The sequence below is a fragment of the Myotis daubentonii genome, chromosome 3 (assembly GCF_963259705.1).
Source record: "Myotis daubentonii chromosome 3, mMyoDau2.1, whole genome shotgun sequence".
Lineage (NCBI taxonomy): Eukaryota > Metazoa > Chordata > Mammalia > Chiroptera > Vespertilionidae > Myotis > Myotis daubentonii.
The window spans coordinates 175367796-175394390 of NC_081842.1; the positions used below are offsets into that span (position 1 = coordinate 175367796).

The 26595-nt window shown below is 39.6% G+C and overlaps 1 protein-coding gene across 7 annotated transcripts in view; it reads left to right on the top strand.

The window, feature by feature from the left end:
* DOCK7 (dedicator of cytokinesis 7) overlaps window positions 1-26595 on the top strand; it is a 185941-nt gene that overhangs the window by 15791 nt on the left and 143555 nt on the right. For all 7 annotated transcript variants that reach the window (XM_059689327.1, XM_059689328.1, XM_059689325.1 and 4 more), the window contains exons 2-9: window positions 8371-8476; window positions 12688-12863; window positions 13050-13118; window positions 21191-21320; window positions 21419-21631; window positions 21980-22065; window positions 24820-24886; window positions 25787-25936. In XM_059689327.1, the coding sequence (XP_059545310.1) occupies window positions 8371-8476; window positions 12688-12863; window positions 13050-13118; window positions 21191-21320; window positions 21419-21631; window positions 21980-22065; window positions 24820-24886; window positions 25787-25936 (997 nt within the window). The remainder of the gene's footprint in view (window positions 1-8370; window positions 8477-12687; window positions 12864-13049; window positions 13119-21190; window positions 21321-21418; window positions 21632-21979; window positions 22066-24819; window positions 24887-25786; window positions 25937-26595) is intronic.

Here is a 26595-nt window from a genome sequence, read left to right on the forward strand (position 1 = left end):
TAGGCCTGGGCAGGGGCAGAGCCTGCAACCGCGGGGAGCTGGGGGTCCCCTGCCCAGGCCTGACACCTCTGCCGGAGGCCTCAGGCCTGGTCAAGGGGCCGATCTGGGGATTGGTGATCAGAGGGTGATGAGGGTCAACTCCTCTGGCCGAGGCATCAGGCCTGGGCGGGGGGCAGAGCCAGGGATTGGAGGGATATGATGGTCCCCTTGCCCAGGCCTGAAGCCTGGGTCAGAGGCGTCAGGCTTGGGCGGGGGGTGGAGCAAGCGATCAGAGGGAGATGGGGGTCCCCTGCCCAGGCATGATTCCTGGGCCAGAGGCCTCAGGCCTGGGCGGGGGTCAGAGCCAGTGATCAGGGGGAGATGGGGGTCCCCTGTCGAAGCCTGACACCTCTGGCGGAGGCGTCAGGCCTGGGCAAGGGGCCGATCCTACGATTGGAGGGTGATAGGGGTCAACGCCTGAGGGCTTCCAGTATGTGAGAGGGGGCAGGCTGGGCTGAGGGACACTCCCCACCCCCCCACACACACCCAGTGCACGAATTTCGTGCACCGGGCTCCTAGTATATATATATTGATAAACACACGTCTTTTTCTTCAAGAATACCTAAGAAAACATTAAGTGGTTACATTTGGGGAATAAGGCTGGGGATTGGAAGTGGTAGAGAGATACACCTTTTTCTTTTACCTCTTCCTGAAGTTTGAATTTTTTAATGTCATGCACATATTTGTTACATTTATTTTTTAAAGATGTCTTCTTTGATCAAGTTGTTTTCTTTGTCTTCTCTCTATATTGACAAATCTATTCTGCTTCTCACAGTAATTTTATTTGCATATTCATAAAGCTTGAAAGTAATTCTGGAACCAGCCCTTTGCAGACATGGTAAAGATATATTAGAGATTACTTTGAGATATATAAACATGTTATATATCTTGTTAAAAAATAAGAGTTTCAGCCGAACTGGTTTGGCTCAGTGGATAGAGCGTCGGCCTGCGGACTGAAGGGTCCTGGGTTCGATTCCGGTCAAGGGCATGTAGCTTGGTTGCGGACGCATCCCCAGTGGAGGGCGTGCAGGAGGCAGCTGATGGATCTTTCTCTCTCATCGATGTTTCTAACTCTCTATCCCTCTCCCTTCCTCTCTGTAAAAAACCAATAAAATATATTGAAAAAGAAAAGCGTTTCAGTAGTAATTTTTTACCTTACCAGTTAACACATGGGATAATAATGGTGTCAGCTATGCTTTTAAAGAAAGGTTATACATTTAGAAATCTGTGGATTCAGATTTTCCCCCACCAGCAAATATTTACCTATTTGACAGTAATAGACAAAATAGCATATGTTTTTGTCCCTTCCCAATAAATTAGAAACCAACTATACTTATAGATTAGTTTACTCTGAAAGTCATTTGGAAAGTTCATATATGATGTAATCTCTAAATTCATTTTTATTACCTACCTGCTTTTCTCTCTTTCCACTCTTATACCTCCCCCCCCCCCCCCCCTCTTCCTCCAAGAAGCTCACATCACTTGTTCCATTCTAGCATTCTTATTGAACTGCTTTTTTGGGGAGGAACTATGAGTTTCTCTTTATTCTCATTTTCCACTGTAGCCTTGTAATCCTTTTTAAAGCACTCTGCTAAAGGGTGTAAGGATAAATAATGTGAAGATCTACTTTTTAATTGCTTAGTTCCTTGCAAGGAGAATGGTAAATAGATTTCAAAAACAATTTGATAGATGCCATGATTAAGGTATTGTTCAATTATTGCAATGAAGTAGAAAAGAGCTACCAGGCATAGTTAAAGAATATAGAGGGTGGGGCAAAAGTATGTTTATAGTTGTGGGTTTATTCTTGTGTTATTATTTATTATTTAATACAATAATAATTATTAATTATTTGCCATATGAACAACTGTCAACCTACTTTTGCCCCACTCTGTACACTTTCTTTATTGGCTGACATTAACCTGCGTTGGGACATTTATACAAAATAAGAGACAGCAAAGCATACTCCAATCAAATGTGAAGTTTTTCTTTTCTTTCTTTTGTTTTGTTAATCCTCACCTGAGGATATTTTTCCATTGATTTTTAGGGAAATTGGGAGAGAGGGAAAGACAGAGAGAAACATTGATGTGAGAGAAACACATTGATTGGTTGCCTTCCGCCGAGCTGGGGAGGAGCCTGTAAACAAGGTACATGCTGCCCTTGCCCCGAAGCGAACCCAGGACTCTTTGGTCCACAGGCCGACGCTCTATCCACTGAACCAAACCAGCTAGGGTGAAAGTGAAGTTTTTCTTATTCCTCCCCGATTCCTCAAGAAGGTTGCAAAGGTGCCCCTAAAGAGTGAGAGTGTACCAGGCCTGAGAAGCCAAATTCTTAAGACTTAATTGTACCTTTTTCTTTTCCACCGAATTTTATAGTTGAGGGTTGCATTGCCACTATTTAAGAAAAACTGACTTTGCAATTTATATGCTTCTTTTTAAAGAGAATGTTTACAAACCAGGCTTTCCTACTGTTGAAATCAAATTCTATGTCAGCAAGGCCAGATTCTTCGTATACTACGGTGAAAAGCAGTCTGACTACTCTGCCTGTCTGAACTAGCTCCTAGGAACTCCATTTCTTTGAACGTATATGGATAAACACAGAGTGCTTGGAAAGCACAAAGGAGTGTCTTACCTAAGTGAACTAGAATAGAAATAATCAGGCAGGGCTTTATGGAGGCCGTGATACACTGATTGAAGGGTATTTGCCCCATCTGTACTTCATATTTAATTTGCTAGTTTTCCTCATTAAGCCAGAGTAATAATAACTAAAGAGTCTAAGCTAAATCATTTGTATCTCTAAAATATAAGGACATTTTCTTGCACACTTAATATTGTTTTCACACATTAAAAGTAAACAAACCAGTAATTCTTAATTATGTAATACCTTGCTTCTCTGTGTTCAAATATCTCATTAATCCCAGAAATGGTTTTTATAGCTGGTTTCTTCACACCAGTGTCCAAGAACCATTTGTTGCCTGCCTGCCTGCCTGCCTGCCTGCCTGCCTCCCTCCTTCCCTCCCTCCCCGCCCCCTCCCCTCACCAATCTTTGACTTTGATAGTCACAGCACTGGGACACCATCAGCTATTTTTGTCCTTTTTCTTTTGGAGATTTTTAGTTAGCCCTTTTTTGCCTTGCCTTTGATATACTGTCTTACCTGGTATATTCTGTGGTATATTCTCTTACCCTTCTCTTTTTCCCTGACTTCTATCTTAGATATAAACAGTGCCAGTTCCAAGAGGTCTTGTTCTCTTATTTGACATGTTACATTGCAGCTATTTTTTGTGACATTAAAGAAATGGCTCAACTAAGTGCTTTTATTTTAGTCTAAATTCTCCTTATTCACTTTACTCAGGCTGACTGGCAATGAGAGACCCAGATTAGCCTATTATCCTTGGGTCATTCTGGAAGTCATGGTTGGATGGCGCATCTGAAAATGAGAGGAGGTTAGAGGAAAGATAAAATGCAACATTACTTTCCCTCAGAATGTGGGTCCTGTGTTGGTTATTTCCAACATCCTATGGCGGAGAGAGTTGATAAGGAGACCAATAAGTCAAATATTGGATCATGTTCTTTTGGGAGGGGAAGAAGATATTCTAATTTAGGAGCATAAGTAATTAGGGGATTTCTGACCTACTCTTCTTTCCACTTTGCAGTTGATGTTAATAGCTTATTAGAAGTACATAGGACTTCCTTATTGCTTTACTATATGTGTTATCACTAAGTATAGCAAAAATTGTCAGAAAAAGTAATCTGATAAAGTATTTTAACTGTTATCAAGAACTGTATTCATCACATTTCTTGTCTTGCATACTCTGCACCATAGTATGGTTAAGAGATACTGTTTTTTATTTGGGAAAAATTCCTTGTTGCTATTTAATGAAGTCTTTTTATACAGAGATCTCATTGTAAATACATCCCCTGTCTGGGTTGCAGATATTGCTGTTACAGCTCAGTTTGGAAATGGTTCATATTTTCAGTTATCAATTTTCTTTTTTGGGGAAAATTATGTCATACAGAAATAAGACAAATATTTGTAAAATGGGGATTATTTTTTGTATTCCTGGTATGAAAAGATTCTCTTTCTGAAATACCCATTTCCTTTATTTCAAGTTTCACTTCTTAACATATGAAATCAGCGTATGTCTTCCAATTAATTGATGGTGTGATGGTTAATTGGCAAGAATTTTCTTTCTTAGATATACATGAAGTAATCGCACTACTTAACCCATTAGTGACATCATTAATTTGATGAAATAGCATTTACACATTAGATTATTCATGGTGTAGGCCCAGAAACAGTGAGGCAAGGGCGTAGTGAGTTGAGTAACACTGAAGAAGATAGACATAGAATATTTGTTCTTTGTCTCTCTCTTTTTGAAGTTTTCTTCATATTCTCATCTTGACAAAAGGATCAGGAGATTATAAGGCCTTTCAACTAAACTTAATAAACACTCCAAACATGTAGTTTCATTAAAAGGGCAAAGGGGAGTCCTGAATTGAAATGAATGTTCTTATCTTTTCATATCCAGAAGTGTACAGAATTTGCCCTTGGCCCTCTCTTCAATCTGTATTACCCTTCTTAAAGATTTCATTCCTTATCTAGTTTTCATTTCTAACCTATAATTATTGTCTTCATGTTCTTTTCTTCCTCCTGTGTCTGTTCTGAGTTAACCTTGTTTGCTTATTTACTTATTTTGTTTAATTGAGTTTTTGGGGGAGCAGTTTTAGATTTACAGAAAATTGAGGAGAAAATATAGAGTTCCCATGTAGTTCTCATATAGAAACTTCCCTACCAAGTTTCTTCTGTTATAACTTCTTGCATTTGTGTGGTACATTTATCATAATTGATGAGCCAAAATTGATACATTATTATTAAGCCCATAGATTACATTTTATTCTTTGTGTTGTACATTCTATAGGTGTTGACATGTATAATGACATTTATCTACCATTATAGTATCATACAGAATAGTTTCACCACCCTAAAAGTCCCCTGTGCACTACTTACTCATCCCTCCCTTTTCTGACCCCCTGCACTCCCTGGCAACCACTAACCTTTTTATTGTTACTGTAGTTTTGCCTTTTCTAGAATATCATATAGTTGAAATCATATGTAGCCTTTTTAGATTGGCTTCTTTCACTTAGTAGTATTCTTTTATATCTTTTTATAGCTTGATAGGATATTTTTAAAATATTGCTGAATGATATTCAATTTTATGGGCTATATTATAGTTTACCTATTGAAGGACATCTTGGTTACTTCCAAGTTTTGGCAAGTATGAATAATGAATTAGCCTTTTATAAAATACAACTGTGATCTAAAGTACCTTAAGTTACCCATAGAAAAAAGAGTTGAGGCAGTTCAGTATCTTGAACCTTAAAGAATGATAGCTCTTTTACATTATATCAAAAATTTCTGTTATGAGTAGTTGGCTTATAACAGTGTTCAATAAATGTGTGTGGAATGATTGAATATATAAAAAAGCAAGGAGATATGAAATGAGGAGAAGGGGAAAAGGTTATATAAAAAATCCGGATAATTTTTAGAAAATGAGATGTTTAGAAATTTAGTTGGAAATTTGAATGGGGACCAAGATGTTCAGGGCTCTGAGCTTCAAAACCTTTCAGAACAAAAGTATCATCAGGCTGTTCAAAAGTATCATCCAGAAACCAGGTCATGAAGCCTGTTTCACTTTATGTGCTATGGAAATGATAGGAAGAAAGAGTGAAAGAAGAGAAGGCAAGTTTTATAAAATAGAGAATCGGCCAGTTGATTGATGCTCATAGGGTAGAAGTTAGGCATTGACACCAGGAAAATAATTGCATAAAAACTGTGGATAGTGGTCTTTATTTTGTATTGCTGAGTTATATTTTCTACTTAATACAAATATTACTAATGTGAAGAAGTTGTTTAGTTACAGGATTTAGGATTCACTGAATATTTTGGTTTATAGTTTTTTGGAATCTAAGGAATATAGATAGGAGCTATAAAGTCACTTGAATATCTAAAATATTTTGTTTTAGAAATGCTATTTAAGTAAATATATTATATACTAGTATGCCCCCAAGGGTCAAAACTGGCTTGAATTTGTGGAACTTCTAAACTCTAATCCTGATTCAAAATAAAGACTTACCTGTCAGGTTATGTTACGGTAATGCCTTAGTGGTTTACTTCATTGTCAATAAGTAATACTATATTTTTCATAGGGCTGAACATACAGCTGTTTTGAGTACCATTTGTTAAATATTTTAGGGGGAAAAAAAAATGAAACCACTGCCTCTGTTTATATAGATTGTACATGACACATGGAAAAATAAATAGGAGGAAAGTGCAAGTTAGGTTATGATACATGCTCATCAACACTAATAAAAGAGAAAAATGGTAATTGGCGTACGAGCTACTCTTTTCATTGGCTAATCAGGGCTATATGCAAATTAACTGCCAACTAAGATTGGCAGTTAACTGCCAACAAGATGGCGGTTAATTTGCATATGTAGGCACAATGCAGGGAGGCGAAAGGGAAAGCAGGAAGAAGCCCCCTGCCACTGACAGTGATCAGAAACCCAGGGGGGAGCTAAGAGCTGGGGGGCAGGGCAAAGGCGGCCCTGGGGCCGCCTTTGCCCTGCCCCCCAGCCATGATCGGAGAATCAGGTGCCTTTGCCGCCCTGGCCAGTGATAGCAGGAAGTAGGGGTGGAGCCAGCGATGGGAGCTGGACACGGTCGAAGCTGGCAGTCCCGGGAGCTAGGGGTCCCTTGCCTGGGCCTAAAGCGAAGCCCACGATTGCGGGGCCGCTGCAGCTGCGGGTCCCCGCTGCCCGGGCCGGACGCCTCAGCCAGAGGCGTTAGGCCTGGGCAGGGGCGGAGCCTACAACCGCGGGGAGCTGGGAGTCCCCTGCCCAGGCCTGGCACCTCTGCCGGAGGCCTCAGGCCTGGTCAAGGGGCCAATCCGGTGATTGGTGATCAGAGGGTGATGAGGGTCAACTCCTCTGGCCGAGGCATCAGGCCTGGGTGGGGGGCGGAGCCAGGGATTGGGGGGATATGATGGTCCCCTTGCCCAGGCCTGAAGCCTGGGTCAGAGGCGTCAGGCTTGGGCGGGGGGTGGAGCAAGCGATCAGAGGGAGATGGGGGTCCCCTGCACAGGCATGATTCCTGGGCCAGAGGCCTCAGGCCTGGGCGGGGGCCAGAGCCAGTGATCGGGGGGAGATGGGGGGGTCCCCTGTCCAAGCCTGACACCTCTGGCGGAGGCATCAGGCCTGGGCAAGGGGCCGATCAGGTGATCAGAGGGTGATGGGGGTCTACGCCTCTGGCTGAGGCATCAGGCCTGGTCAAGGGGCAGAGCCAGCAATCGGAGGGGTCTGGGGGTCCCCTGCCCAGGCCTGATGCCTGGGCCAGAGGCATCAGGCCTGGGCTGGGGGCAGAACCAGTGATGGGGGGAAATGAGGGTCCCCTGCCCAGGCCTGATGCCTCTATCTGAGGCGTCAGGCCTGGGCAAGGGGCCGATCCTGCGATTGGAAGGTGATGGGGGTCAACGCCTGAGGGCTCCCAGTATGTGAGAGGGGGCAGACTGGGCTGAGGGACACTTCCCCCACCCCCACACCCAGTGCACGAATTTCGTGCACCGGGCCCCTAGTGTTATGATAAAAGGCTTTTAAAGAAGGGTGATATTTTTAGTTATTGTGAGTCAAGAAGTTCGTTGTATGGAGGTCTTGGCATTTAAGTTTCACCCTTAAAACTAGTAAGGGTAAAATAGAATTTGTGTATACAGGAGAGAAACAGTGTTCTAGGAAGCAATTTAAGTTCAATGACAAGAATTTGGGAAAGGTGCTTAGGCTCGGAGTATGGAAAGCTATTAATATGAAAGTATAATGACATTTTTTAGTAGTTAAGAAAAACAGGGAATAGTTTTCTGGAGCATGAATGAAGAGCTAGTAATATTAGAAAGGAAAAAAGAGGGTTTTTTTTTCTTCCTAATTCTTATATGTTAATTTGTTAATCAAATATTTTAGAATTAATTTTATGTCCTTAAAATATATACTTTAATGTATGCATATATTTGTAGCTTCTATCTCTATCGTAAGCCCAAGTATATTCCCTGATATGCCATATATGAAAAAAGCCTTATATAAGTTGTGTGTCAGTCTTATACCCTACATCAGCATTATAAAGATGTTCTTCTGTAATTGTAAGCAGTATTTACTGATACCTTATATATTTATAGTCTTATTGACATGCTGAGGTTTTGTTGTTTTTCAAATGAGTCTTTAGTATACTTACCTTTTTAAACCTAGTTTGTTTTCTTTTTAAAAATAATGTATCTGCTTTCTTTGTTATAGAACTGTGGCTGCTGAAGTTAGGAAGCAGATCTCTGGGCAGTACAGTGGTTCTCCTCAACTGCTTAAAAACCTCAACATTGTTGGCAATATATCCCATCATACCACAGTAAGTAGCATATTTAAAATATGGATATGGTATATTACTGGTATATTACTAACGAGGCCATGAAAAAATAGTGGATAAGATAGGAGCCAGTTGATTGGATAGCATCACTAGTTTCATAACCTTATTTATTGTGTCCTCACTCTTTCCTGAAATTTGAGTTGGGGGAGAGTGTTAGGAGATATACAAGTGTTGATTTCCTAGTCAATTCTGAAACTACATTCAGGATTTAATCAATTCTGAAATTTTAACTTTGTTTTTATGCCATTGACTTGTTGAGGAAATTGGGTTAGTTGTCTTGTAGTATTTCTTGCCTTTTGGATTTTATGTTTGCTTCCTTGTAGACTTATTTCTCTATCTCTTGTACTTCCTGTAACTGATTAGATTCTGTGCAGCTTTTTTGAAATTTTTTCCTTGTAGACTTGTTTTTCTACTTCTGTATTTCCTGTAACTGATTAGATTCTGGCTCAACTTTTTAAAACAGCTTTATTGAAATTTAATTTACATACCATACAAGTTCACCCATTTAATGTAGAATTCAATGGATTTAATATATTTGTAGATATGTGCAACCATTGCTACAGTCAAGTTAGAATATTTTTATCACCTCAAAGAAAAAACAAAACAACCCTTTAGCTATCACCTTCTTACCCCCTTTCCGTCAGCCCCAAACAACCACTAATTAAATGCCAGAAGTTCTGATGGCATGCTGCCAAGGATTGAGAGATCTTTACTCTATGTCAGCCAAAATAAAAATAAAAATAAAATAAACATGCCAGCCAAAATTCCAGTGCAATGATTGCTGAAGTTAGACAAGTTCTCACATTGACTATGAGAGTTTCTGTAGTGCTTCCCTATTACTTCTCTTTGTCACCCTTTAACCCTGCTTACTGCCCCATCATTCACTCTCTCTTATAAAATCATGTTGCAATCTCCTTCTTTTTGTCAGTGAATACAGGATCTTTCTTTGGAATCTCGTAAAATAATTTATAGTCGTAAGGAGCTCACACTACATCCCAAGACTAACCCTGGCTGCTGTCTCCCCATGGGCATCAGAGGGAATGGAGATAGTTATAGCAGAAATAAATTTGTTTCCTTGATCTAGCTAACACTGCACCTAGAAAGCCATTGACCTCCTCTATGAATTATAGAAACAAGACCAGTTATCCTCTGTATGATTTAATGTTTTTAAGAGAGTGTCATAGCTTCCTATGACACTTACCCTAACACTCTTTTTTTAAAAAAAATTATTTTAGAGAGGAAGGGAGAGGGAGAGAAAGATAGAAACATCAATGATGAGAGAGAATCATTGATTGGCTGCCTCCTGCACACACCCTACTGGGGATTGAGCCCGCAACCAGACCATGTACCCTTGGCCGGAATCGAACCCGGGACCCTTCAGTCCACAGAGCCAATGCTGTATACACTGAGCCAAACTGGCTAGGGCCTAACACTTACTCTTGATACAGTTGGTATTTTGAGGAAAGATTAATTTTGAATTAGACATGTGTAAGGTCGCCCAACTTTTGTCATTATATTCATTGAATATTCATTTGTGATACTTTAAATCTTAAAAATTATACTGTCCCCAAAAGAATACCTGGGTGGAGAAGCATTGACTTCAATTTTTAAAAAATGTTCTTTAAAATTTTTTTATCTATATATCTATCTGGTGTTAAAATATACATAACATAAAATTTACCAACTCATTTCTAAATGTATAATTCAGTGGTATTAAGTATATTCACAGTGTTGTGCAACTATTACCACTAGCTATTTCCAGAAATTTTTTTATCCCAAAATGAAACCGTATACCCATCTACACTAATAAAAGACAAAGATGCTAACTGACCATACCTTTGCTACACCCATCAGCCAATCAGAAGAATATGCAAATTAACCCAAAAAATATGGCCGTTAAATTTGCATACTGCAGGCAGGGTGGGGCAGCGCCATCTGCTGCCTGCCCTGCCTCCATCCGGGCCTGCCGTGGGCAACCCAGGGTGGCGGGGTGGGGCGGGCGCCATTTGCCACCCGCCCCACTGTGGGATTGGGCCTGCCGTGAGAGACCTGGGGAGGCAGGGCAGGCACCCTGGGATAGGGCCTGCCATCTGCCACCCGGGGAGCAGTCCTAAGCCAGCAGGTGGTAATCTCCTGAGGGGTCCCAGACTGTGAGAGGGCACAGGTCTGGCTGAGGAACATCCCCCCCCACACCAGTGCATAAATTTTTGTGCACAGGGCCTCTAGTTAAACAATAATTCCCTATTCTCTCTCCTCTCAATCCTTGGTAACCTCTGTTTTCTATATCTGAATCTGTCTATTCTATGTACCTCATATAAGTGGAATTGTACAATGTTTGTCTTTTGTATCTGGCTTATTTCACTCAGCATAATGTCTTCAAAGTTCATCCTTGTTGTATCAGCCTATATAATAAAAGTGTAATATGCTAAGTGTCTGACCAATTGGCCAACCATTCGGTCGACTGCTCAACCCATCACTATGACGTGCACTGACCACCAGGGGGCAGATGCTCTGACCGGTAGGTTAGCTTGCTGCTGGGGTCTGGCTGATTGGGACTGGGTGAGAGGGCCAGACACGCCTAGGACCCCTCCTGCGGTCCCTCCCCAGCCAGCCGGCCAACCTCCCGTGGTCCCTCCCTGGCCCCAGTTGCCAGCCAGGCTGAGGGACCCCACCTGTGCATGAATTCATACACCGGGCCTCTAGTGTGTTATCATTTCAAAGGCTGAATAATATTTCATTGTATGTATAAACCACATTTTGTTTGTCCATTCATCAGTTGATAGACATTGAGTTGTTTACATCTTTTGGCTATGGGTAATAATGCTGCTATGAACATGAGTGTGCAAAATCAGTTTGAGTCTTTATTTCAGTTTTTTGGGGTATATACCTAGAAGTGAAATTGGTACATCATATGGTAATTCTGTGTGTTTTTGTATTTTTTTCAGAACACCAATGGTCCACATCTGTACATTTGTTATATAATCCTTTATAGTTTTGCCTGAATATTTTTTCTTTCTTGAATCAGAAAAGAAGTTGGGTGTCTTAATAAAAAGTATATTTTCAACTTGGCTAAGGAATGCCCTGAATATTCTGTTATTACTAATAGAAACTTTTAATGTGGTCTGTGAATTAGTTTCCTTTGGCTGCTGTGATAACTTACCACAAACTGGGTAGCTTAAAACAAAATAAATTTATTTCCTTACAGTGCTTATGTCCAAATCAGCATCAATGGATTGAAATCAAGGTTTTGGCAAGGCCTCACTCCCTTTGGAGGATCTAGAAAAGAATTAGTTCTTTGCCTCGTCCAGATTTTTATGGCTGCTTATAACTGCATCACTTCTGTCTTTAAGGCCAGAATCTTCAGATCTGTCTTTGTTATGTCTTCATATGGTTTTCTCCTCTGTGTGGCCCAACTCTTACTGTCTTCATATAAAGCTGTCTATGATTGCATTTGTGACTCACTCAAATAATTAAGGATAATGTCCACATTATAGATCATACCTTTTATTTTTATTTATTTTTTAAATATTTCTTTTATTGATTTCAGAAAGGGAAAGAGAGAGAAACATCAATGATGAGAGAGAATCATTGATTGGCTGCTTCCTGCACGCACCCTACTGGGGCAAGCCAGGCACGTGCCCTTGACCAGAATCGAACCTAGGACCTTTCAGCAGGCCGACGCTCTAGTCACTGAGCCAAACGGCTAGGGCTATCTTAATTTTTTGTCATGAAAGGTCCATGGATTGGTACAGGGAGATCTTTTGGAGGGCCATTTTTTAGCTTACCACAGTCTGGTTATATGTTTTTACTAGGATAATCAACAATAGCAACAAATAAAAGTACTATTTAGAAACTCAGAAATGAAAATTCCAAAGATATAAAAAAGAAAAAAAGAATTCCTCAATGAGCATTTTGTCACTGTAAAGTATTATAAACTGTTAATGATCATTGCTGGCTTCACGTGAGAGGCATGGATAAAGTCTAAGCAAGGGGATTAAAGAGATTATAATCCAAAACCTCGTAGTTTCTTTAGTGCATCTGTTGACAATGTAGAAGTAATTAGGTTAAAACTTATTATATTTTAAAGAATAAAAATTATTTGCTTAAAGTTTTAAAATTCTTAACATTTGCCTCTTCCTTTCCATTCACCTCTTATCCCCTACCACCTCCCTCCCCACCCCCCCTTTATAAAGGTGCCCCTTACAGAAGCAGTGGATGCAGTAGATTTGGAAGAGTACCTTGCTACTCATCCTTTAGGTGTGGATTCTGGGCCCTTAAGGGAGTTGGTTGAATTCCCTCCAGATGATATTGAAGTTGTTCATAGTCCTAGGGACTGCAGAACCCTTGTTTCAGCTGTACCTGAAGAAAGGTAAGGAAACATTAACCTATTTTTGGTTTCAGTAACTACAGAAAGGCTATGATCCATTATTTGATTTATATCCTATTTCTTATGGTGGGGTTATTTTCTGTTATACAAACATAGAGCTATAGCAACCAAATTCACAACATCACTGCTTTTCTGTCTAAATTACAAATGTTTTCTTTTTTAAAATAGTGAAATGGATCCACATGTTAGAGATTGTATAAGAAGTTATACAGAAGACTGGGCAATTGTGATCAGAAAGTAAGTTATATGTTTATTATAGCATTTAAAAATACTAAGTAGGATCTATAAGTGGATTAAGGTAAATTAATAATAATTATGAAACCTGAAAATTTCTTTAAACAAATAGCTGAATAAGCAAAGGATGTCTTCAGCTAGATGTCTTTTCTCTAGGAGTTCCACAATTACTTTTACTTACTTTTCTTATAAAATAACTAGAGGCCAGATGCACGAAGATTCGTGCAAGAATGGGCCTTCCTTCCCCTGGCTGCTGGCACCACGTTTGCTCCCGCTGGAGCCGCCTTTCCGCCTTCACTCTAGCCCAGAGCCACCTTTCCCCCTTCCCATGCTGCCCAGAGGCCCGGAGCGGCTGGGGCAGTGTGGAACGCCAGTGTCCTGCCCCTGGCTGCTCGGCACCTGCATATGCAAATTACCATCTTTGTTGGGTAATTTGCATACTCACTCCTGATTGGCCGGTGGGGTCTCAAAGGTATGGTCAATTTGCATCTTTCTCTTTTATTAGTGTAGATAGGTTTGTAGAGATAATATTTCCATGTTATCATAGATCACTAATAACTGATAGTATATAATTAAAATAATTTGTAGTCTAATTCTTTTGGGAAATCATGGATAGTTATTGATGAGTAATTTTATTATTAAAAAAGAATTCAATTTATTGAAACTTAAGTAGTTAAGTTAAAATTTTTTAAATATATTTTTATTGATTTCAGAGAGGAAGGGAGAGGGTGAGAAAGATAGAAACATCAATGATGAGAGAGAATCATTGATCAGCTGCCTCCTGCATGCCCCCTACTGGGATTGAGCCCACAACCCCAGCATGTGCCCTTGACTAGAATTGAACCCGGGATCCTTCAGTCCGTAGGTCGACACTGTTCACTGAGCCAAACCAGCTAGGGCTTAAGTTATATTTAATAGCCACTTTTCCAGATCAAGCTGTTTGAGATATCTGTGCCTTTTATTAACTAAAATTTTTTTTTTTAAAGATCAGGTTTTTGTTTTGTTTTGACTTTTAAATGTATTTTTATTGATTTCAGAGAGGACGAGAGAGAGGGAGAGATATAGAAATATCAATGATGAAAGAGAATCATTGATCAGCTGCCTCCTGCATGCCCCACACGGAACCGAGCCCACAACCCCGGCATGTGCCCTGACCTGGAATCAAACCCGGAACCCTTCAATCCACAGGCCGATGCTCTATCCACTGAGCCAAACCAGCTAGGGCATAAATTTTTACAAGTCCTTTATCTATCCATTCAATCAGGTAAATATTTGTTGGGGTCCAGCCCCAGCGGTCCAGGGGTTCCCAAAGATGTGGATGGAGTCGGCAAAGAAGAAATGACATAGAGGCAGTTTAAATGATCAGCATAGCCAGGTTCTCTAGCCAGGTTCTCTCTTTATTCTCCTGTTACATCTTTATTTATACCATTTGATTTAATCCTATCCATTCAATTCCAAAGGTTAGGGCGTTTGTTATCTCCATTCCAAGGTCACTACTGTTCTGTTAAGCTACAAGGAAGTAACTGAAGGAGATTATCCTAAGTAAAGATTATGTAACTTAAGTGTGATTGTTTGTAGTTATGGTGATTAACTACCCACCTGGTACTTAGTTAAGGGGTTTTACTGATTTATTCCCTTCCTTAGTCCTGTTAATCCCTAACTCCAGGGAAAAATCCCCACCTGGGGAAACAACCTTTCTCGGCGAGGTGGCCTTGGTTACAACACATAGCGCTAAGAAGGGGAGCAAACATATTAAGAACAGTATGCCAGGTCCCTTGAAACATATGCTGTGCAGATGTTTCTTCCCTGCAGTGACTGTGTCAAGCAACAATGATGGACTGGCCTCCGGCAAATATTTATAAAAAACAATGTTTTATTCTACCACAAAATTTATTTTTCTCATGGATAGTTTTGAAATATAACATCAGATTAATAAATAAAATAGACTCCTGTGAACATGGTGTTACCTGCAGCACAGAACTTGCACCTGCCACGCCCTAACCACGGAGGCCAGGGTGTCTGAAGGCTCGTGCTGTCAGGATGCTGTGCACCAGCCCCAGTCTACTTTCCCTGTGTAAATTCACAGAGAAACATGAATGGATAACAACAGAAAATGATATTAGAACAGTGGGAGTCAGCAATTTTGCACAGGAAGCTTTGGGAGATGTTATATACTGTACTCTGCCTGAAATTGGGACAAAATTGAACAAACGATGAATGTAGTGCTTTGGAAAGTGTGACAGCTGCTAGCGAACCCTGTTCTCCTCTGTCAGAAGAAATAACTGAAATTAATGAAGCTCTAGAAAATCCAGGACTTACCAACAAAGGTTGTTATGAAGATGGTTGGCAGATCAAGTTGACACTGAGTAACCCTTCAGAACAAGATGAACTAATGAGTGAAGAAACACGTGAGAAATGCATAAAAAGTAGTGAGGAGTGAAAATGTCCCCCCTTCCTCCAAATAAAGTAGCATGAAACAACTTGGTCTAGCATAGTTGTCAGAAATTAGTGGTGGATAGGAGATTTAAAATAGCAGTTTTTAGTAATACCAATGGAAAAAGAAACTACAAAAATGCTACTGGAAGTAAATGCCCCTAACTTTTTAATGATTGCAGATAAACATAATATGCATCTTTTTACAACACCCTATGATTTTTAGGCTGGGCTACAGTTATAATATTCAGAATTCCTGGAATTATCTGTGGTAAAATCTAGTTATAAAATTTATGTAATTCAAGGATAACATTGTTATCTTAAACCTTATATAATACTAGAGGCCTGGTGCACGATATTTGTGCACTGGGTGGTGGTGGGGGGGTGTCCCTCAGCCCAGCCTGCTCACTCTCCAATCTGGGATCCCTCTCACAATCCGGGACTGGTGGCTCCCAACTGCTCGCCTGCCTGCCTGCCTGATTGCCCCTAACTGCTTCTGCCTACCAGCCTGATCACCCCCTAACCACTCCCCTGCCGGCCCAGTCACCCCCAACTGCCCTCCCCTGCCAGCCTGGTCCCCCCCAACTGCCCTCCCCTGCCGGCCCTGTTGCCCCCAACTGCCCTCCCCTGCTGGCCTGGTCCCCCCCTGCCCCATCTGCCCTCCCCTGCAGTCCTGGTCGCCCCCAACTGCCGTCCCTGAAGGCCTGGTCACCCCTAACTGTCTTCCCCTGCTGGCCTGATCGCCCTTAACTACCCTCCCCTGCCAGTCTGATTGCCCACAACTGCCCTTCCCTGCTGGCCATCTTGTGGCTATGGGCGCCGCCATCGTTGAGGGCGTGGCAGTCACTTAGCATATTCCCTCCTTATTGGCTGTGGGTGCTCCCTTTTTTGCGATGGCGCCAACTAGCATATTCCCTCTTTATTAGATAGGATTATAACTCCTTAAATCGGTCTCTGGATTTGGGTCAAAATACTTAATGATATTTCCACTGAAAATGACTGGCAGTGGAGAAAGTTTTTGATAGTCCTTACAGTGTCAAATGATGAACAATACTTAATTTTATAATATACTGTGTTTACTGGTGCTGTTTTTATACATTGAAGCAACAGTCTTGTAGGAAAATAGGAAAGTTTAATAATAAAACACTCAACTTCAAATAAAACTCCTTTTATTTTGCTACTTGCAAATGAGACGTTTAAGCCTTTTTTTTAAAAGGAAATATGATGACTGACATAGTGGAGAATTCTTTCATGACTTCTATTCTGTAGTTTTCAGAAATGAAGTACTGTATGCTATTGTTCCAGCAACAATGATGTCTCCATTGCTTATTGTTTTGCCCTTATGGCTCGTCTTATTTCACTGGATTTAATACTGTGCTAAGCATCACTCTTGGGGATACTGCTGACACGCTTTTTAGTTTTAGTGTGACCTAATAAAAGCATAGACTTTTACTCTTTCTAAAGAAGACCTGTTTTTATGAACTTACACTTTTGATAACTATTTCAATAGCCAACTTTTAGACTTTAGGGAAGAGAACTGTCCCTCTGTCAGATAACTCAGAAGTCTTTACTTCTATACATGTATGTTGGAAACTTATAATCAGAAATCTTAATAAAAGATTAATTGTAAAATATGTTAACCTAGAATTATGGAATTTATTACTTAATTTTAATCATGGTGTAGCTGACCTTGATTTAGGCAACAGGGTCAGGTAGTTAATGTTTATGAGTATTTACTATGTGCTGGTCATTTTATTGAGCACTTTATACTTATCTCATTTAAGGTTTCAACAGAAAAATAGCTTAGGCTCAGAGTAGTTAAGTAAATACTTTGATTTCCCACAGCCAAATAGTGAGTTAGCCAGATTAGAACACAGGGGCATCAGATTCCAAAGCTTATACATATTTTTTGTTATACTAGATATTATTTATTATCTGCAGTGGTAAATGGAAGACAAAAAGGGTACTTTTGATAGACTAGAAGTTTTAAAGTATCCCTGGAAGATAGAACTATACATGGGTGGGCAAAAGTAGGTTTGCAGTTCATATGGAAAATAAGAAATAATAATACAAGAATAAATTCTGTGTTTCCTGTACTCACAACTGTAAACCTACTTTTGCCATGCACCCTGTATATAGTGTTTTAAGCTCAGAAGCAATGAATATAGGCAGTGGAAGAGTGGCCTGGGGTACTGTTGACATTTGTTTGCTTAGAAACCCCTGCATCATGTGCCTTTTTAAAGAGAGCAGCACTTACGGGGGCTTGAGTTATTAGTATGGTGCCCAGAGAGGGCAAACCTTGTAAGAAGGAGCCCTTATTCCCAGAAGACCAGGTACTGACAGACTGCCTGGCAGCATGACTTGCCTCTTCTCCACAACTACTGGATATGGACTGGGTTGAGCAGATACAGTATTTCCAGACAGATATGGGGATACAAATTCAAAAGTAAGTATAGAACCCAGAATTGCCAAGTATTTGATGAAAATCATAGCATTTGAAAAAGAATTATGAAACTACGAATAAAAAACTAGCAATTATGAAACAGTTAATGGACTACTTATCAGGACACATAAGTATATAGTATATAATTAATATCTTCCAAGAGATTTGAACAGATATGGTAGCCAGACAAATGTCTTTGGAAATTAAAATTTTTTTCAATGAAAAATATTAAAAACTCAGCAGATGTGCTTAATGGCAGAGTAGATGTGATGGAAGAGTGGAATAGATGAAGACATAAATCTTCCATAAATCAGCACAAAGGAGAAAGGGACAGAAAGTATTTTATTTATTTACTCATTTATCAAGTACTTAACTGAGAGTCTAGTGTGTGCCAGGCACTATACTAAGCAATCAACAAAACGAAATTCCTGCCCTCATGGAGCTTACATTCTAGTTGGGGATGAGGGCAATGGACAATAAACAAACACTGATAAATAATATATACTAGATTTGATGGATGTAAATCTTGTGGAGAAACAAAAACAGCGTGAGGAGGATAGGGAGAGCCAAGATTATGGACTAAATTTTCTAATTTATGTAAATAATCTGATAAACATGAATTTGAACAAAGACCTGAAGGAATTAAAATAGTGAGCACTTTGGATATCTGGGGGAAGAGGGCATTAGGTAGAGGGGAGAACAGTACATGCAAAGGCTTCATATTAGAAGCATGCTAGGAATGTTCAAGGAATAGAAAAAAGGTCAGTGTGTCTGGAAAAGAAGAAATGAGGGTGAGAATGCCATGATAGGAAGTCATAGAAATGGTAATGTGTGTGGTTAGATGGGTAGTTATGTAGAGCCTTATCGTAGCAATTGACCAGAGGACAGAAAGATCCTATATAATAAAGAGGTGATATGCAAATTAACCCCCACGCCCTCACAAGATGGCTGCCTACGACCAGGCTGGCAGGGGGGTTAGTGAGGGACGACCAAATGACTGAATAGCAGGCTGCATGGGGCGACCAGGCCAGCGGGGGGTCTGTGAGGGGTGACCATGCTGGCGGTGGGGGGCAGTTGGGGGTGACCAGGCTAGCAGAGGGTGTAGTTGGGGGTGACCAGGCCGGAAGGGGGGGCAGTTTGGGGCCACCAAGCCAGCAGAGGGGGGCAGTTGGAGGGTAATTAGGTTGGCAGGGGGGGCAGTGACGGGTGACTAGGCTGGCGGGGGGGCAGTTTGGGGCAACCAGGCCGGCAGGGGAGGCAGTTAGGGGTGACCAGGCAGGCAGGGGGCGCAGTTGGGGGTGATCAAGCCGGCAGGGGAGGCAGTTAGGGGCAACCAGGCTGCTGGGGGGGCGGTAGTTAGGAGTGACCAGGCTGGCAGGGAGGGGGCAGTTAGGGCCAACTGGCTGGAATGCAGAGGCAGCGAGGGGCGATCAGGCCAGCAGTCGGACATCCCCAGAGCGGTCCCGGATTGAAGAGGGTGCAGGCTGGGCTGAGGAGATCCACCCCACCCCCCGTGCACGGATTTTGTGCACTGGGCCTCTAGTAATATATAAAGAATATTGAACATGAATCATGCCATTCTCCTTAGCTCTCTTGAATTTTATACTGTCAGTTTTTTAGAACATAAATGAGGCAGAATGCAACACTATTCTGGTTTATTAGAGCAGCTTAGATATGCAATTCACAAATTAAGGCACTCTAACCATTTCATGAAAGGTTAAAACATCTTCTGAATAACACCTTTTATATTACTATATGGCGTACCTTTATTTTAGTTCTTCCAAAGACAAATGCTTTTTTTTATTTGATTATGCTGTGATGTGAATATAGTATAGTTTCTGTTTTTCCTCCAAAGGGATATCCATTTTATTTTACTTGAACTTGAGCTTGGGGGCACTATTACAAGTAATATAAGCATAGAGCACTGCCTTCTATGCAAGTTGGGGGATGCTTCTTAAGGTCACAGTCCATGGCACTCTACAAAATTAGGTGCTCAGTTGGCACTAGCTGATAGTGACAGTGGTTTGAATGGTGGTACTAATAACAATAATAATTATAAATAACAGCGTAGTTTCTATTTTAATACCTTTAGCAACAAGACATGATGTGAATGATTCATATTCAATATGATTCTTTACTATTTCATAAATTGTGTGATACAAGAACCATATCATCCTCTGGTAATCGTAATTGTTTTTGCTTCAATTAGAAATTTACCCTATTTGGCTATTTGAGCTGTGGAACAATAATTGCTCTTTGATTTTAGTGTTTCTCCTTGATATTCTTGGATATTGGGTTGTTAGGAAAGAAGGTCACATTCATTTAAGAGTGTAACGATATATGTTAACTAAATAATGTATGTATACGGTGATGTAGATCCTGATGGTTTCATTTTAGAAGTCTGCATCTTTAGGTTAAGACATTTTATACCTAATGAGATAGAGCAAAAATATTTTGGCTATTTGAAATTTAAGATTCAATGCTTTATATATTTTTTGCCTTCTTATATTATGAATGCAATATATATTTTCCTCTCTCATTTTATTCTTTAACCTGGCTTCTCTCATCCTTTATTTTTACTGATCTATTCTCTGAATTGAAAGTATAGCTGTAAATTATATATACACTAGAGGCCCTGTGCACGAAATTCGTGCATGGGGCGGGGGTTGTATGTGACCTTCAGCCCAGCCTGCACCCTCTCCAATCTGGGATCCCTCTCACAATCCGGGACTGCTGGCTCCCAACCGCCCGCCTGCCTGCCTGCCTGCCTGCCTGATTGCCCCTAACCGCTCCCCTGCCAGCCTGATCGACACCTAACTGCTCCCCTGCCGGCCCGATTGCCCCTAACTGCCCTCTCCTGATGGCCTGGTCGCCCCCAACTGCCCTCCCCTGCAGGCCATCTTGTGTGTTGGAGTGATGGTCAATTTGCATATTACCTCTTTACTAGATAGGATTGTCATGAAAAGGAGAGTATGATTTACTTCTGGAAACTCATAACCTGCTCTGTAGTTGGATTAAAAGAACTTTGAATGGAAGTTTTCTTAAACCTCTGGTTAACTGTTTAGCACACTCAAAACTGCTAGTGTATATCTTTATTATGTAAATAAATATTCAGAGAATATTTGGCTTATTATTTAATGATTAAAAAGTGGAAAATTTTTAAAAATTGATATTTACATAACTGTTTTATTTTGTATAGATATCATAAACTGGGAACAGGATTTAATCCCAATACATTAGATAAACAGAAAGAAAGGCAAAAAGGTTTGCCAAAACAGGTGTTTGAATCTGATGAAGCTCCAGATGGCAGCAACTACCAGGATGAGCAAGTAATACTTTTATTTTGAAATTACTGTAAAATGATATTTTAAAATAGTTTGTTTTATTCATTAATTCATATATTTATTTTTAATATTTTGCATGACAGGATGATCTTAAAAGACGTTCAATGTCAATAGATGATACTCCAAGGGGTAGCTGGGCGTGCAGTATTTTTGACTTGAAAAATTCACTTCCTGATGCTCTGCTTCCCAATTTACTTGATCGAACTCCAAATGAAGAAATAGACCGTCAGAATGATGACCAAAGGAAATCAAACCGTCACAAGGAACTCTTTGCTTTGCATCCATCACCAGATGAGGTATAGTTATTTGGGAATAAAGAAGCAAGTAATTATGAAATAGACATTTTGGGAGTATGAATTACATATAGCATAGTATAATAATGTAGGGAATAAATCACAACTGAGCCATAGCTATAATTTTTATAAATGAAACATACTTTTTATTCTAGTGAATTTATTCTTAATGAGTAATTTCTGTGAATTTAGCTCACTTACAATCCAGTTCTAGAATAAATAGGTCATTCTATTTTGTGTTCAATTGTGAAGACTAAAAGTACTAAATTAATAAAATAAGTTTTTAAAGAAATTGTGAAGGGTTGAAATATGATAAGCAGGTTCATTTTGGTGTTGCTTGTCAATTTGTAGGAAGAACCAATAGAACGACTTAGTATTCCTGATGTTCCCAAAGAGCATTTTGGTCAAAGACTTCTTGTAAAATGTTTATCACTCAAGTGAGTATTCATTTTGTTTACTGCATTCTTCTGAGAAGTATTTTCTTGGTGTGAGGAATATAAAGACAACGTATCTTTTTCATTAAGGAATTGATTGTACCTTTGTCACATGGTAGGCTTTGTTTTTTTGAAGTACATATTTTTTTCCTTCTTTAAAAAAGTTAAATATATATTCACATTTATATTCTGCTTCACAAAATGCTTTCTCTTATTTTGCTTCATGCTGTCTTCAGAGTAATTCTGTAAGGTAGATACTATTTTCTTCATTTTACAAATGAGGAAACCAGGGTTCAAAAGCATTAGCAGAGGTTAACTAGCATACTCATTATGCAACCTATACTCTTTTTACTCTATCATGTTAATATTATCAGTTAGTTATTAGTTCTGACTTATGAAAAAAGAAGTTTCAATTCATAGAGCTTTTTGAAAGAAGTGGCTCATAAGGATGGGCCACTTCTGTGTTTAGATAACATAGGCAGTTTTCTTCCTTTGAAAGCTAAGGCTTTATGTGTTTAATTAAACATGAAAGGATGCATATTGAAAATCCAATATGATACCATTTACCAACTGGAATGGGTAAGAAAAGACAGACAATTCAAAAAGACTAGCATAGTCAAGTATTATAAAGGATGCCTAGTAGAGGCTTACCCATGTACCCAGTATCACCAAGACCCTTATCTTTTGGCATCTGGTTGGGGTCTGCTAAGAAAGGCATCAGAAGTCAGAGGGTGGAAGAGAGTGAGATCAAGTTGGGGTACTTGTTTTTTTTAACTCATTCCCTGCTAGATCACATCGATTAGTTGTCACCCTGTCCCCAGGGCCACAGTTTTTTGTGAAGGGTCCTCCATATTTTTTCTAAGTTTGGTTACCACTTGCACATTTTCCTTTAGGTCAGGGGATGGTAATGAGCTGCTGATGTTGCTATTCCAGGGAATAGCACTCTTTGTAATTGTTTCCCCTAAGTTATGCCCAATTCTTTGTAAATGGCTTTTTATTAAACTCTTAATCCAATAAAAATATGTTGTTTTTCTCCTCTAAGAACTTTGACTGATAGTCATATGATAAAAAAATGAGCATTATTGACATTTTTGTCTGGGCCTCTCCTATATAATATAAAATGGTTAGCCACCTCCCTGGCCACTGCTCAGTAAATGTCAGTAATAATAATAATAACCAAAAATATCTCCAGACATTGCCAGATTTCTCCTTGGACGCAAATTAGTCCTTGGTTGATAACCACTGCTCTACCATTTTATTAACTTTCTATTTTATTTCATCAGCAAATATTGATTGAGTGCTTACTAAATGTAAGTCATTGTTTGTGGAAGTCAATCAGACATCTCAGCTTACACATACTGTTATAAAATAAGTAATGAAAATTAGTATGCTAGCATTTAAAATGATAGTGAGATTAATATTTGTCATGGGAATCTACACTAATAAAAGGCCAAATATGCTAATTAGACCGGACGTCCTTCCGGACAAAGCCACGGTGGCGGGGCTGAGGAAGAGGCATTTAGGGGCAATCAGGCCGGCAGGGGAGAGCAGGTAGGGGGATCAGGCCGGCAGGGGAGAACAGTTAGGGCGATCAGGCCGGCAGGGGAGAGCAGTTAGGGGGATCAGGCAGGCAGGGGAGCAATTAGGGGCATCAGGCAAGCAGGCAGAGTGGTTATGGGCGATCAGGCAGGCAGCGTGGTTAGGGGAGATCAGGCAGGTGAGTGGTTAGGAGCCAGTATCCCAGAATGTGAGAGGGATATACGACTGCTGGTTTAGGCCCTATCCCACAGGAATTGGGCTTAAACTGGCAGTTGGACATCCCGGATTGGAGAGGGTGCAGGCCAATCTGAGGGCACCCCCCCTCTCCCAACCCATGCACAAAATTTGTGCACTGGGCCTCTCGTATATCTCTAAAATATTAAGTTTGAAAACAGACTGTAAAATATGTATACAGTGACATTCTGTATTTAAAAAAGTAATCCATTTAATAAGTGGATTTATACATAGAGAAAAGTCTGGATGGATAGGCACTAAACTGTTAATTATGGTTCTCTCTATGTTATGAAGTTTTGGATGCTCCCATTTTCTTCCAAATATATTTATGTATCCTAATTTTATTACATTGAATATGTGATTTACAAACTGAAAAAGAAAACATTAGGTCTTTACTTTTAAAGTTTATTTAAAATCTTACATTTCTACATACACAAATAACCAAATTATAGTTAAGTAAGTACTTAGTGTCAAAAAGTGGACTTACCCCTACCAGACCACTGTACTGATTTTTCGGTAATTTCCACACAAAGGTGGAATATTGGCACTAGATGAAAGGTAAATGAAAGGTAGACCTATTTTCTACAATGTCTCCAAGTTCCATCTTATTCTAACCACTTGTTTGCATGTAACTAACATTTTTCTATATCATGTTGATTTTTTCTCTTTAATGCTCAGGAGCCCAGGTATAGGGGACAGTTAGTTTCAGGGCCTCAGGTCTGGTAGGATTAAAATGCCATGAGCTTTTAGGCAGAGATTACTTATAGGAAAAATTAAGGAAGATTACCTAGAGGAGGTAATGGTTGATATAAATTGAAATATATGCCTGAAAAAGTGTTTCAAGAAGAAGCGGGGTAGCATAGATGGTGTAGCACAGATGTAGAAAAGTACAAGATATTGAGATTATTTTTGGAATGAGAATTTCTCTACAATTATGTATTTTATATTTATTTTTAAACTACTTCATTGTTTTTCTTCCTAAAGGTTTGAGATTGAAATTGAACCCATTTTTGCAAGTTTGGCTTTATATGATGTAAAGGAAAAGAAAAAGGTAAGGTTATATGATTTAAACATAATAGATTTCAGAAACCTGATTTTAAGTTGTTTTATAAGATAAATAAGTAACAATTTTTGAGAATTATTAAAGATGGATATTTTACAAAGAAAAATGGAAATTTAAGGCTTGTTAAATATATTCTTACTATGAAATAATTTAGTTTATACCTAGATTTTATTTCATTGAAAGAGTTCAAAAGCCAGTAGCAGAAGCAACTTTTAATTTAAAAACAAGAAAAGATACTACAAGAAAAGCATTTTAGGCAATCTATTAAAGGTAACAATGATGATAACAGTGAGTTTTTGTTGACATAATTTTCAATTTCTTACTACAACAGATCATTTATGTATATTTTAAATATTCTGTCTTAAATACTGCTGTTAGTTTTACCATCATCATTTACAGAAGGCTGTCTTATCACAGCATTTCTTGCTTGTATATTCTAAGCCTGAAGTGTAGTAGAAACTTAAAGTGCCTTCAGTGACTTCTGCTGTCAAAATATTACGGTTTTCTGCAGTGGAACTTTGCTTGAGCAACTTGTATTTGCTAAATCAAAACTGCTGAGATATTGTTCATATAATTTTTAAAGACAATTTGGGATAATTCATCTCAATAATAATTTCTTTGTATATTGTATTAGAGGTTTACATTTCTAATCAGAAGAGTTTGGGATATGCTTCTTTAGACTATGTTTATTGTATTATATTTTGCAAATAGTTTGTACATTTCTTTGGATTTAGACATGTAAAGAATGGGCAGTGACATATATGATAAACTGTATGTTATAGTATATTATTTTAATATCTGTAATAGTTTAAGATTGGAGATGTATGATTTTTGTGAGTTTTTATAAAATGTACAGATTTAAAAATTTGATATGATTATATTTTTTAGATTTCAGAAAACTTTTATTTTGACCTTAATTCTGAGCAGATGAAAGGATTGCTACGTCCACATGTACCACCTGCTGCCATTACCACCCTGGCAAGATCAGCTATTTTTTCTATCACTTATCCTTCCCAAGATGTCTTTCTTGTAATAAAGGTGAGAATAATCTATATATATAATCCTAAGCGACCGAATGACTGAACGACCAGTCGCTATGACGCGCACTGACCATGAGGGAGCAGATGCTCAACGCAGGAGCTGCTCCCTGGTGGTCATTGTGCTCTCACAGTCAACCTCCCACGGCTGAGCAACCTCTCGCGGTCCCTTCCCCCGGCCATTCAGGCCCAATTGGCCTCGATTGCTGGCCAGGCCGAGGGATCCCACCTGTGCACGAATTTGTGCACCGGGTCTCTAGTGTTAAATATATTTGTTTATTTGTGTAGTGTCTGTATACTCATCTCTCTATCAGTGGTGCAGCTTTTTATGGGCACAGATTTTGCCTTTACTTATTTTTTCATCTTAATATTCTTTAACGTACACTATAGGTGCTACTTAATTTTTTCTTGAATTAGGGACTATATTAGCCAGGGTTTTCCATAGAAACAAACCTGTAGGATGGACGCATGTGTGTGTGCGTGTGTGCGCGCGTGCACGTGCGCCTGCACACACACACACACACACACACAGAAAGGAAGGATTTGGCTGAGGGCTAGCAAGTCTGAAATCTGTATGGCAGGCAGGCAGGCTGGAAATTCAGGAAAGAGTTGTTGTCTTGAGTTTGAATCCCACAGAGCAACATACTAGAAACTCAGCCA